General features: G+C 58.0%; 5 protein-coding genes across 5 annotated transcripts; 1 reads left to right on the top strand and 4 right to left on the bottom strand.

Annotated features, from left to right (window-relative positions):
- Window positions 1–171: 171 nt before the first annotated feature.
- Window positions 172–1,971, top strand: M421DRAFT_425482 (MFS general substrate transporter). Its single transcript, XM_033594087.1, has one exon. The coding sequence runs from the start codon at window positions 358–360 to the stop codon at window positions 1,819–1,821; it is 1,464 nt and encodes a 487-aa protein (XP_033444034.1). The 5' UTR covers window positions 172–357; the 3' UTR covers window positions 1,822–1,971.
- Window positions 1,888–2,378, bottom strand: M421DRAFT_305654 (uncharacterized protein). Its single transcript, XM_033589151.1, has one exon. It carries the CDS (start codon window positions 2,257–2,259, stop codon window positions 1,954–1,956), a length of 306 nt encoding a protein of 101 aa, XP_033444033.1. The 5' UTR covers window positions 2,260–2,378; the 3' UTR covers window positions 1,888–1,953.
- On the bottom strand, window positions 2,373–7,784 carry M421DRAFT_9390 (uncharacterized protein; the record flags this gene model as incomplete). The annotated part of the gene is made up of 4 exons (XM_033598155.1): window positions 2,373–2,540; window positions 2,591–6,820; window positions 7,352–7,529; window positions 7,618–7,784. 4 exons carry the CDS (start codon window positions 7,782–7,784, stop codon window positions 2,373–2,375), a joined length of 4,743 nt encoding a protein of 1,580 aa, XP_033444032.1.
- An 887-nt stretch (window positions 7,785–8,671) lies between these two features.
- Window positions 8,672–9,881, bottom strand: M421DRAFT_9389 (dehydrogenase/reductase SDR family member 8 precursor; the record flags this gene model as incomplete). Its single annotated transcript, XM_033598154.1, has 3 exons — window positions 8,672–8,991; window positions 9,062–9,403; window positions 9,455–9,881. 3 exons carry the CDS (start codon window positions 9,879–9,881, stop codon window positions 8,672–8,674), a joined length of 1,089 nt encoding a protein of 362 aa, XP_033444031.1.
- A 72-nt stretch (window positions 9,882–9,953) lies between these two features.
- M421DRAFT_305638 (P-loop containing nucleoside triphosphate hydrolase protein) lies at window positions 9,954–11,855 on the bottom strand. The gene is made up of 2 exons (XM_033589150.1): window positions 11,357–11,855; window positions 9,954–11,308 (listed from the first exon to the last, which is right to left on the bottom strand). The coding sequence occupies exons 1-2, from the start codon at window positions 11,713–11,715 to the stop codon at window positions 10,339–10,341; spliced, it is 1,329 nt and encodes a 442-aa protein (XP_033444030.1). The 5' UTR covers window positions 11,716–11,855; the 3' UTR covers window positions 9,954–10,338.
- Between the last annotated feature and the right edge of the window lie 728 nt (window positions 11,856–12,583).

Here is a 12,583-nt window from a genome sequence, read left to right as displayed (position 1 = left end):
CACCACGCCGGACTGATGGGTTTGCGAGGACACGCACTTCGTGCAGGACTACCTTCCACTCTTGGTGTAGCAGCGCGGATATAAGTGGAACTCCTACCGTGAACGTACAAGCTGCCGCCGCTTTGCTTGCGAAATCACAACCCTGCGATGTCGACATCGTCAACATCTTCGAAAGAATGGGCCTTTCTGTATGTCGAAGTACCAATTCTGAATCCTTCATCTTGGCATGGCAAAATGTAACGATTATGCTACCATGCCGCATGTGTGTGGAAGATATAAAGACAGCGACGCTCGCTGTGTCTCATGGACGTGCGTATCCTGTCTCGCGACCGTTCATCGAGGCATCGTCTAGTCGTAATGGCGACACATGACTCCGCCAAGGCACCTTCAATTGAAGATGTCTCTCTCCCCATCTCAGACTCGCCATCGATTGACGACTCCACGCGCAAATGGTACTACGGCACGCTCTTCAATGCTTGCGTCATTGGCGGCGTGGGCTTCCTCGCGCCCGGTCTATGGAACGCCATGAACGACCTTGGGGCCGGAGGAGCACTCGACCCGTACCTCGTTAACGCCGCCAACGCGCTCGTCTTCGGCATCATGGGCTTCTTCTGCCTCTTCGGCGGCCCAATCGCAAACCGCATCGGCTTCGCTAATACGCTGTTCCTGGGCGCTATCGGCTACCCCATCTACTCCGCCGGCCTGTACGCTAACAATCGCTACGGCAACGTCTGGCTCGTCCTCGTCGGCGCAGTGTGCTGCGGTATCTCCGCGGGTCTGTTCTGGGTCAGCGAAGGCGCAGTCGCACTCGGCTACCCCGAGCCCGGCAAGCGAGGCAAGTACATGAACATCTGGCTGTGGTTCCGCACGGGCGGGCCCCTGGTCGGCGGCGCCATCGTCCTCGCGCTGAACCACAGCGCCGCCGCCAAGAAGAAGGGCAAAGTCGGGTACCAGGTGTACCTCGTCTTCATCGCGCTGCAGTGCGTGGCCTGCCCGCTCGCGCTGGCGCTCAGCCCTCCGCACAAAGTCCAGCGCTCCGACGGCAGCCGCGTGACAATGCAACGCTCAACCTCGTTCAAGGCTGAGTTCAAAGCCCTCTGGCGCGTCAGCACGCGCAGGGACGTCCTGCTCCTGCTCCCCGTCTTCTACGCCGCCTACTTCAACCAGTACAGCTCAAACTTCAAAGCGTACTACTTCGGCGTGCGCGCCCGCGCCCTCATCGGCCTCGCATCCAACGCCGCCACCCTGCTGTCCTCGCTGCTCATCAGCACCTTCCTCGACGCCCGCCGCCTGCGCGTCAAGACCCGCATCACCTGGTCCTTCTTCTACGTCGTCGGCCTGCACGCCGTCGCGTGGGCGTACGGCTGGGCCATGCAGGAGAAGTACACGCGCACGCGGCCCGAGTTCGACTGGGCCGACGCGGGCTTCGCGCAGGCCTTGTGCGTGCTGATGCTGTGGGACTTTGCCCGCCAGGCGCTGCAGAACTGGCTGTATTACCTGCTCGCGACCAAGACGGACGACATGGCCGAGCTGAGCCGGTTTGCGGGCGTGCTGAGGGGCCAGGAGAGCTTCGGGCAGGCCGTTGCGTTTGGGCTGAATACGCGGAAGTGGGAGGGCGGGCGCGTGCCGTTGGGCGTAACCACGGCGTTGCTGCTGCTGAGTGTGTATCCTACGTGGCTTGTGGTTCGGGACCATGTTCCTGTTGAGGCGGCGGATGCGAGGGAAGGGACGGTTGCTGATCATCCTGCGCTACAGCAGGTGACGTTGGAGGAGAAGAGGAAATTTGCCGAGGGAGAGGCGGCGCTGGGACGTAATGTGTAGGTAGGCTGCTCTCAATCAGTCGTTGAGGGCACAGTGGCAGACGTAGATGTGAGAAGAAAAACAAGACTTCGAGGACGGGAGGGAGAAATCGTGAAAGCCAATTGTGAGTCATTACAGTACTACGTCGCTCAATTATGCCATGCACATGCCAGATCTCTTCGCTAAACCAGCTCGAAGCTGCTGCTCAGACACCCATCCAGCCATGCAGCCATCCCGCACAAATGCCACAAGTCGATCATAGACGCCATGAAGACCATGGGCATTCCAGCTCCATGTACCCTTGACGCCGACTCGCAAACCGTGTAAATGCCGATGATGGACCAATGCCTGCCAATGCCATCTATCTGCACATGACCTTGCGCTCGCTAGTAATAGCTCGAAAATGAATGCGGACTCCATACACCTAATGAAAGAGACCGTGTGACTTGCATGACGCATGCGCTACGGGTGAGAGAGTGCCGGACGGTGAACGGTGGAGGCTGAACAAGATCAAGGCGTTCCAGCGCAAGATCACATCTTCACCTACACGGTCCATGTCATGTCACTGTTTCTCAACCACGCGTAGCACGGGTCATATCGTTGCAACGGCTGACGAGAGCCGAGATGCGGCGAAGAAGAGGGGTACCAGGTGTCGTCTCGTTAAGCTCGATGTATTTGGCAGTCAAGCGCTGAATCATCACCTCCATAATCTTGGGGACAATGTCGCGAATCTCGTTGTCCTGTGATTGGTCAGCATGCGATCGTACAAGAATGTGGGCAAGTGACTTACGTGGGGATTGACGCTCTGTAGAACAGCATCCAGCCAGGCCAGGCGTTGCTCCAGGTTGTTGTCGAGCGGCTCAGAAACGACTGCGCCGGTCGACAAGACGAGCAAGGGACTAACTTGCCTCAGGTAGCCCGGGTTGCAACGAACGAAGATGGCGTCGAAGAGCTCATCAGTGCGCGGCGACTGGAGCCACTGCATGGTACCTTGCTCGTAATTGCCTTCGGTCAGGAGCCTGGTGATCGACTCGATCTCCAACTCCTCAGGAGTCTTGTGCTTGGGAGGTGCCACTTCCCTCCTGGGTGTAGGCGCCTGAGAGGGTGCCTGAGAGGGTGCCTGGGCGATGGACTGCTGCAGCTTAGCAATCTGAGCCTGGAGCTCGGTCTGGGTGGCGAGCATCGTTTGAATGGTGTCCAAGCAGGTGTGCACGGTATCGGTGAGCTGAGTGATCTTGGCTGCGTCCTCGAGTCGCTGAACTTGGGATTGGCGGAGCTGCTCGCCGATCTGCTGCTCAATCATGTTGGTGAGTTTGGCAATGGCGGGAGTAACGACAGATCCGACAGACGCAACGACAATAGGCTCGAAGCCACTGGAGACCTTCTTGGCGACCTGATCAGAGAGAGTCTGGAAAATTTGAGGAGCCTTCAGAGCGCGAGACACGGCATCTGGAATCTCCTTAGACAGCTGAGGACCAAGGGCGGTCTTGAGGTTGCTACCGATGCTCTGCTCGAGAGTTGAGGATGTCTGCGCGAGAACTTCAGGGAGCAGAACATTGCGAATGTTCTCGTCAACCATCTTACGGATGACGCCCTCAACGTTCTCGGTCAAAGTGCTGGACACAAGACGGAGAATGGCCTCCTGCTTGGCTCCGTTGGCAGCGTTCATGACACGCTTGTCCTCATCGAAGCGCTTGTACATAACGTCCAACTCGCGCGAGAAGCCCTTGGTGATCTCAGATGAGACGACCTGCTCAAGCTTCTTCTCGTCGAACTCAGCTGGTGCTGCGGCTGCAGCAGGCGCAGGAGCGGACTGCTGCATGTACTTGCCCATGAGCTGCTTAGCCCACTCGGGGACCTCAGTATCGGAGGCCACTGCGGTCGCGGGCACGGCAGCTGGTGCAGTTTTGGGAGTAGGAGCAGACGCCGGGGTCGGTTCAGGCGCAGGTGACTTGGCTAGGGCCGGTGCCTGAGCAATTTGCGCGTAAGACGAGGGAGCAGCACGAGTGGAGGTTGAAGCCTGAGAGGCAGTCTCGGCTGCGGTGCGCTTCTTCTTCTTCTTTTCGGGCTTGTCGGCAGCACCGCCGTTGATAATCGCGGCGCGAGCAGCGTCCTGCTTGCTCTCAACCTTAACAAGAGTGGAGGCGCGCATCGCAGCCTCCGGCGTCATTGACTGTCTCGAAGCGGTGCTGTTCTCCTTCTTCGTGCTCTCGCGGACAGAGCGGTCAGATACAGACCTGGGAGCTGTGGGCACGTCACCAGCGGTGGAAGACTCGTCACCAGTAGCAGTGACAGGAGCAGGAGGCTTGAGTTGGGAGATGGTAATGATACCCTCCTGTTCAGCCTCCTTCGGGTTCAGAGGCTCGCCAATCTCCTTCTTCCATCCCAAATCGCTACGGCGGATGCGCAGGACGCAGACACCCTTGGAGTGCATGACATACAGCTCGAATAAGGCGGCGTTGTCAGAATCGTCAGCATCAACGGGCCCAGCGGGCTCGTTGAGCATGTGGAGGCTCCTGATCTGACCCTTGGAAGCAAACGAGTACTCAGTAATACTAGTCATGATAGCCGTTGCGTTCACAGGGGGCAGTGCACCCTTGTTTGCGAGGCGAGAGATGTATTCAGCCTGGCTCAGGAGAGGCAAGTTGTACCTGGGGCAGGAGACGTGCACAAAGAAGATCGAATTGCGCGTGGGGTGAGCAACAGCCATGATGCCAGTCTTGGGGTGGAACGAGACGCTGCAGATGGCATCGGATTCGTTACCGTGGGGAAGGTTGATCTCCTGGACAGCCTTGCCGAGACCAAGGTCCCACAGCTGGAAGGAGTGGTTCTGCTTCATGCCGACCATGACGTAGCGCAGCGCAATACCCTTAGTATACGGCTTGTCTTTGTCGAAAAAGAAGACTGACGTAGGCCACGACTTGGCGTTTGGTGTAGTGGTGTGGAACTCGAGCAGGGTGTCCGAGACCTCAACAGTCTTGGGCGCGCTGCCAGGAATGCCGAGTTCAGGGACGGTAAGAGTGCGAATGTCCCAGAAACGCATGCGTCCGGCCTTGTCGAGAGAAACTATGACAGTGTCATCCTCGCTGAAGGTGAAATCCTTGCCGGCCTTCCCAGTGAGGATCTTGAGGGATCGCTCCTTGAGATACTTTTCGGTGTGGCAGATGCGGGACTTCTGGCGGACGTAGCTTGCAGCAACGCGAGGGAAGACGATGTGGATAGACTTGCCGCGGCCGACGGCAAAGAACTCAGGATGACGCGAAGATGGCTTGGCGCGGGTCTTCAGCTGACCGCCAGATGTATTATCGTCCTGGGAAGGCGATGGCGGGAGCAAAAGACCCTGAGAGTCAAGGTTCTCCCCGAACTGATCCTCCCGAGCGGGGTCAAGGGAGGTCCAGAAGACAGTGCCGTTGACACCAATGCCAAGAATGCTCTCGAGAGACTGCTGAGCGTCATCGCCCCCGTTGCAGATGGCGATGTTGAAGATGCGTTCCTGGTGGTTCTCGAAGACCTGGCGGTATTCGCCGTTGTCCTGGCGAATGATGCGGAACCCACCCTTCTTGGTAAGCGTGTAAACAATGAAGTGTTTGCTGGCGGAGACCAGCGAACGGTCGATCTGGTCAAAGTCCTTCTTGATTCTGGCAATATCCATGAGCAACTCGGGCTGGAAGAAGACTCGTCGAGGCGGCATGTCCTGGACAGTGATGGAGGCGAAGGCACGCATCGGGAATCGGTAGACTGTTACCGTCTGGTCCTCACCCTTTGCGACACTCTCCTCGGCCGCAGCAGTCTCCCAGTTCTCGACAACATCAGCGTCAGCCACCTCGGCAGCGACCTGCTGCAAGGCAGCGGCAAGAGGCATGGGTACAGCTTGCTCCAACTCCCGCTTGTTGCTCTCCTGCTCGAGCTCCTTGGTGATCTCGGTAGCGATATCGACCATGGTCTCCTCAATCTCCTTGACCTCGTCGGCCGTGACGTTGCTGAGCTCCTGCTCCATCTGAGCAGCAGACTTGCCCTCGGCTTCGGCGAGCGCCTCCTCGATCTGCTGGTTGACCTGCTCGCCGAGATCGCTGACAGCCTCAGCCACAGTTTCGTGTGAGTGGGCGAGAGCCTGCTCGGCGGCAGTAGCCTGCAGGACGTGCTTGGGCTGGAGGATTTGCATCTTCGGTGGGGCGCGCGAAGGCTCGGCGACGGGCGTGCGGTTGCGGGGGCTGGCGGCGGCGAGCTGGTCGAAGGGATTGACGTAGGTGAACTTGGGCGCGAGCGAAGCAGGCTCAGGGGCACGAGCATCGTTGGCGAAGAAGTGCGCCGCAGCATTACCCGCGGGCTCGGCGGCGAGCTTCTCCTGCGCTGCGTCGGCCAGATCCTGCGCGTGCGCGTCCACAGCCGTCTCAGGCATGTGGGAGAAGACTGGCGGCGAAAAGGCGGCAGGAGAGGCGCGCGACGAACGGGCGGGCGACTGAGGGGGCTTGGGGTGGTTCAGCAGACGCAGCAGCAGATCCTGGGGGTTCTCAGCGGCGACGGGGGCGGGCGGAGACTGCACGCCAGACGGCACCGCGGGGACAGCGCCCTGCGAGTCCGACCGGTTGCCCATGAAGCCAGCGACAAAGTCCGAGGCCGAGACAGTGCGGCCGTGGGCCGGGACGAGGGCTGCCTGCTGCGGCGAGGGCTGCTGCGAGACGCTGCGCTGGCCGAGAGCGGGCTGGTTGAAGCGCAGCAGGCTCAGCAGGTTGGCCGACTGCTGCTGCGGCGTCTGCTGCGACACAGGCCCGGCGCCGTGTTCGGGCGCGGGCGTGTTCGCAGACGACATGTTGGGCGACAGGATGTGCGACGGATGGTGAGGCGCGGGTCCACCCGGTGCGGGCGAGAAGATGGGCGAAGAGACCGAGGGTTGCTGGTAGTGAGGGTGCTGTTGCTGGCTGGACGGGAGCTGTTGGTGGTTGCCACCAGAAGCACCGCCGCCATTGAGCCGTTGAAGGAGCTCCTGCAGATCGGCCATGGTGAAGGCGACGTGGGCGATCTGTGTGCGCATTAGTAGGGCCAAGGTAAAGGCGTCGTGCTGCGCCAATGACGCGCTGAAGACGTCGACTCGCACTCACTTTACTCTGCCCAAAATTCGCGTGTGGGTGGGCCTGGGCCGCTCAAGAAACGAAACAAGGAGACAAATGAGATGCTCTGATGCGCGGGATGGCTTCAGGCGAGCTTTTGATGGCAGAACGGAGCTGCAAACTGTGCAGTGCAAAGTCAATGGTCGACATGCTGTCAACGGGTGTGTTAGCTCGACCGGCGCTACGGCCGAATGAGGGCAAGCGGCATCAATCAGCCTCGAGCCGTCACGGCTCCACAGTAAGACTGAATATTGGAGATGATCGTCGACGCGATCTGAAAAGAAGCATTACTAATTTCGCAGAAGTGGTCTTTTTTGGTGTTCGAGCTTCAGGTGATGATTACAATCTCATAGAGGCCCTTCGTTTCGCACAACACGTCGTGGAGGGGCCTGCAAACATCTGGACATTTGCCAATTGGAGTTGAGCATCTTTATCAAAAGCACTCCTTTCATGGTACGATCCAAGAAACTCGAACTTAGTCGTTGCCGACCAAAATCGCTACAATCAATTTCGATGCGGGCTTCTGCGGTGGCGGCGCAGATCTGTGCCATCTTTGGAGAGTCGTAGGAGAGGGAGTTTTTGATGTATTTGGTCGCTAGCGGAGGGTCGATAGGGCGCGCCCTGGGGTCGTGAGCATGTCTAGACGAGGCGAGACAGATTCTGGAGACGAAGCAGGGAGTAGGAAAAGGGTATACCAACTCCAACTCACCATATCCACACTGGATATCCCATGATCCAGACCTCAGGAAATGCAACGAGTTTCGCGCCATTACTCGCTGCCTCCTCGATCAAGCAACGCGTCTTGTCGGCCGTAGCCTGGAGATCGAACCACACGGGCTCGTGCTGCGTGACTGCTACCTTGACCGTGGTGGACATGCTTCTCAATGCAACTCAATCTCGGAGAACCAACAAGGTGGATACAACGAAAAATATCGAAAAGTCCAGGGAGATGAAAGCAACAGAACAGAGAACAAGCAATATACCTCGGCCATCCTTAGCGGCAGCCTCATAGCTCCCAAACCGCTCCACGGTGCTTGATCCGCGACATGAGAGGAGGCGTAGTCGCGCACACAGAACGACGCCGCAAATGCTACGCTACAGATAAGCAGTCACGACTTAGAGCTCCGCGCCATCTCGTATCTAGGGTGAGACGAAGCTGGTTCAAGCTTCGTGGATGGCGTTGAATCATATCTGGATGTCGATAGTCGTACTCGGGAGCAATGTGGAAAGAGTGCGCGTGTATTCCACACCAGATGTACAAGTCCGGGACCTGCTATCAAATTGCTGGACTGGCTAATGAGGAGTGGGCGGAGAGAGGCGCCGATGATGGGATTGCAGGGTAGGAGCATACCCCATTACGAAGTATGAAGTAGGTAATGGGAGAGATTCGACAGCGCTTGCCTCATTAGGTCTCTCTGCAGCCTTCGTACTTTGTAGAGTTAGATTGGAGCTCTCTTTCAGGAGATTCTGATACATTGCCTTGCAAGAGAAGAGAGGTAGGGGCAGAGCACTGTAGTAGAAAGACATTACCCTTAGCTCCATTCTGGCGCTCTCTACGTGTGGAGAGGTAGGATTGCTTATCTCTCAGCTAATCTTGTACACCCTCTTCTTCTTCTTAACTGTTGGTTGTGCTGAGCGATCTGTATCATCCTCGATTCTCATACCGACTAATTCTAGGGCGATGCGGAAGCAGTCCTGATCCCCGACTTCCATATAGTCTTCTGCATTGTCGCCCGTGAGTACCCTTACATCATCTCCACCATCTACATCCCCCCAATCTCCACACTCTCGGTAATCGTCCTCGAAACCCCCGTCCGAACTCTCTCCTGCACCCAGTTCGGCAGCGCGCGAATCCACGCAATCTTGCCCGCGGTCCCGGGTAGGAATACCTGCGCACCGCGACAGCTAAATACCTGCTTGGCCACTGCGTCCGCAACGTCGGTCGGCTCCATGATCACGGCGCCGCGCTTCTTGAGCTCCTGCTCCACGGGCGCGAGGAGCGGTGTGCGGACCCAGGCGGGGTGGACGGAGGTTGTGAGGACGGCGGGGGCATTGTACGACAGTCTCAACTCCTGGTTTAGACCTATGCATGATTAGATCGTGCTCTCGCCAGTGCCAAGTATTGGAGGTGTTAGAGATGAGGGGGAAGGTACCTTCGTGGAACGCCAGTACCGCGCCCTTGGTCGCGCAGTAGTCCGTCATGCCCGCTACGCTGACATAGCTCGCTGAGCTGGCCACCGTGACAACATGGCCTTTGTTCTGCGCAAGCATATCTGGCAGGAACGCCTGCACCGTGGTCCAGTTACTCAGCACATTAACATCGAAGATCTTGCGCAGATACTCGTGGGGCGTAGCGAGAATCGTGTGCGCCGAGAGTATCCCCGCATTGTTGACGAGAATACTCGGACTTCCCAATTCTTTCTTGATCCTGCTTGCTGCGTCCGCGACGGCCGAAGGGTCGGTGATGTCGCAGCTGTAGAACCGGATATGCGCGTCTGTGCAGAAGGTCAGCTTTGTGCCTTCTCTCGCAGACCATGTACTCATACAGCCTTGAAAGTCAGCGGGGAGTTGCTGGACGTCCAGAATTGCGACTGTGACGCCGCGACTGACCAACCGCTTTACGATCAAAGCCCCGATGCCGCTGCAGCCGCCTGTCACGACAGCAATCTCCTTGTCCCAATTCCATTGTGCCGACACGGACTTGAGGCGGTAGTTGTTGAGCGCGAGGTGGTTTAGGGTTTTGTTTACAGTCTTGAGGAGGCCGAGGGTAAGGCACCATTTCAGGACGCGGACGATGGTTGCATGGCGAGAGGGGTCGCGGAGAACAGCGAAGCGGTCCGTGAGTCTTGCGCGGAGGCTATCAGGCCCCTTTGTCAATACGTACAGTAGGGAGGCTGTGACGGCGGGATTGAGCGTGAGATGCGAGATGGAGAGGGAGATGATGTTCGAGACGCGTTGGAGGGCGGCTGACATGGTGGCTACACAGGGTGGTGAGGACGAAGTCAACGGAGGTGTGGACTGGGAGATGACGAGGTGGAGCTATAGTGGCCATGCTATACTAGCTTCCACAGCTGACTGTAGGTCCGGTGCCATCCAAACGTCTGAGCCATGCATTGCGGTGCATCTCTAACTCGCTGACAAGTTCCAACGCGTCAGGGAGGGGAAACAGACCTCGGCAGCGCATTCGCCATGGAGATGGGCGGGCGAGCTGTCTGAGTAGATCTCCATGTGACTAATGTGCCATAGACGTGCGATGCGTATTGTTTCAATCGAGGGCTCTGCTGCGAGGCACTGTTGACAGATGTGTCGTTGCTGACCATGTTCAGAGGTTCGTGTGGCGTCGTCTCGCAAAGCACGCTAGTGTCACGGAGCACGGCAGCGTTGGCCAGCATATTCAAACAGCAATGTTGCACGGGCTGGTACGATTGTCTCATGTCTTTGCTTCCTTGACTACGGCTTTGATTCCTTGCTTGGTGATTTCGAACTCTAGACCTCGACCCTCAGTTGGCGATGTCCATGGCGCGAACACGATCTTGACCCAGCGTCGCCAGTTAGAGATATGGGTCTCTTCCTGCTCGTTCCACTGGTCATCACCATTCCCCACGTGAATGAGAGGCCCCCTGCTTGCAAATACGGGCTTCTTAATCAGAGCGATTCGGCACGCCAGTTGATTTGTCCAGACCAGTCCCAGCGACGGCGTCTTCAGATAATGCGGCGCTTCATGCGCAATGTCACCCCAGCCAGTGAACCAGCGCTGTTGATGGTCAAGGACCAGAGGGTCGGGAGACAAGAGCACGCTGTCGTCGAACTGCGAGGCTGGTATGGACTGCGCCGGGTTCGACGGCTGGGGTGTGTTGTCGCGTGTGCATTGGCTATTGGTAGACGTATTGCGAGAGACGACATTCGAGTTCGGTGGCGAGGGCGGCTTCGTGAAGCGGTCGGCGACTTGATTGGCAACGACTACCGCGATGCCTTCCGTGCGTGCTAGCTCTCGCAGCAGTGCGCCCAACTGTACGAGCTGCGTGCCGCGCTTGGCCATCGAGGCAGCGCCATTACTGGCGCCCTTCTTCTCGAATTCGGCGCGATAGTTGGCAGCAACGGAGTCCAAGATGACAAGTCCGACGTTGTGCTTCTTGATGGCAACAGGCAGCTGGTAGCGCAGGATGTGCTCTTGCGACTCGAGGTCTGGGGTCTGAATAGCCAGTACTTTGGCCAGCGAGGGCCGTTCTTCTGGGGATAGCCTCTCGAGTGCCGGGTGCGCCGAAAGTAGTTGCGCGAGACGGGTTGTGGAGAGTACGGCTTCTGTGGAGATGTAGACTGCCGTCTTCGAGAGGCCAAGCGGTGCGGGCAGTTGCACAGCGAGCAGAAGGGTGAGCAGCAACTGCGTCTTGCCAGCGCCACTACCAATGGTCAGCCATGTCATTGGAAGGACAAGCAGCACTAAGTACCTCTCACCAGTCACCTCCACCAGATAACCAGGCGGTATGCCGCCCCCAAGCGCAGCGTCGAGCTTCTCGTCCAGCGTGCTGATACACTTCCACGAGTCCCCCGGGTTACCCAATGCGGTAGAGAAGGAATCCTCAGCAGCAGCCTCTCCGCCTAAGCCAAGCTGCTGGTGTAGAGCGAGCACCACGGCATCGACGAGCTTCCTCAGCTCGCCGGCAGGCAATTGGGCGCGCTTGGCGACATCCTGCGCGTCAAGAGTGAGCAGGTCGTTGACGGTGATGAGAGTTTTGTCGAGCGAAGGCAGCAGGTGCGTGAAGGGCCTCGCCTCAAAGTCGGGCAGCACCTGTAGCAGGTCCGTCATGGGCAGCTGGCAGTGGTCATGTGAGCGGGCGGCTCTGCGGAGCTGCCAGTCTGGTTGCCAGCTTCCTTGGAAACGACCGCAGTCTTTTCTCGACCAGACTCGGGCGCGTCGCGCAGGGGGGAAAGTCGTGTAGAGCAACCCCCACCGCGACTGCCTGACTTGGCCGTGCCTTCCGTTTCTCCAGAACCGCACGTGACAGCCCGAGCTCAAGCTGCCCCCACTATGAGTCTGAGACCTCCGAACTCCCCGCACTTGGGTGCTGCCCAGACAGCGCGCATAGAGCTGCAGCCATTCAGCGCATCCCTGTTTACACTGCAACAGCCAGTGACGACGTTTGCGTCGCCGCGCGCGTGAGCCATGACCGCACCTGGCTCGAGGGAATCACGCAGAACTGACATAACAGCTGCTGTATTTCTGTAGCCTGGAACCGCTGCGACGCCGCTTCTGCTGCTCCTAGCTTCCCACGATTTGTGATGCCATTAGCCGGTAGATGACGCTGCATCATCTCTAAACACCACTTCCACTCGTCCGCGTACCCTGCTGGTAATCACACCAACGCCTCGGGGCAGCCTCATGCGAGCTCCGTATCCTCCTGGCCGAGATTGTCCAATTCTTCTGCACTTTTACCGCGATAATACTGCATTTCCGGCTGGTTGTCCTCGCTGTTCATCATACCCACTTTGAATAGTAAGTACACAACAAACCACATTGACCCAGCAGCCACTGTTCTTTGAACGACAAACCTTGTCGGCCGTTTGCATCATCTGCAACTCATTTATAGCTTGACGCTACCAAGTAAGTCGCATCTCCTTGCACGGGCGTTCGGTAGGCTTAGCTCGTCGGGTCATTCATCACCATGCGGGTCATT

Source organism: Didymella exigua (genome assembly GCF_010094145.1).
Source record: "Didymella exigua CBS 183.55 unplaced genomic scaffold M421scaffold_46, whole genome shotgun sequence".
Taxonomy (NCBI): domain Eukaryota; kingdom Fungi; phylum Ascomycota; class Dothideomycetes; order Pleosporales; family Didymellaceae; genus Didymella; species Didymella exigua.
Note: the sequence above shows the minus strand (reverse complement) of the source record. Positions and strands in the feature narration are given on the sequence as shown.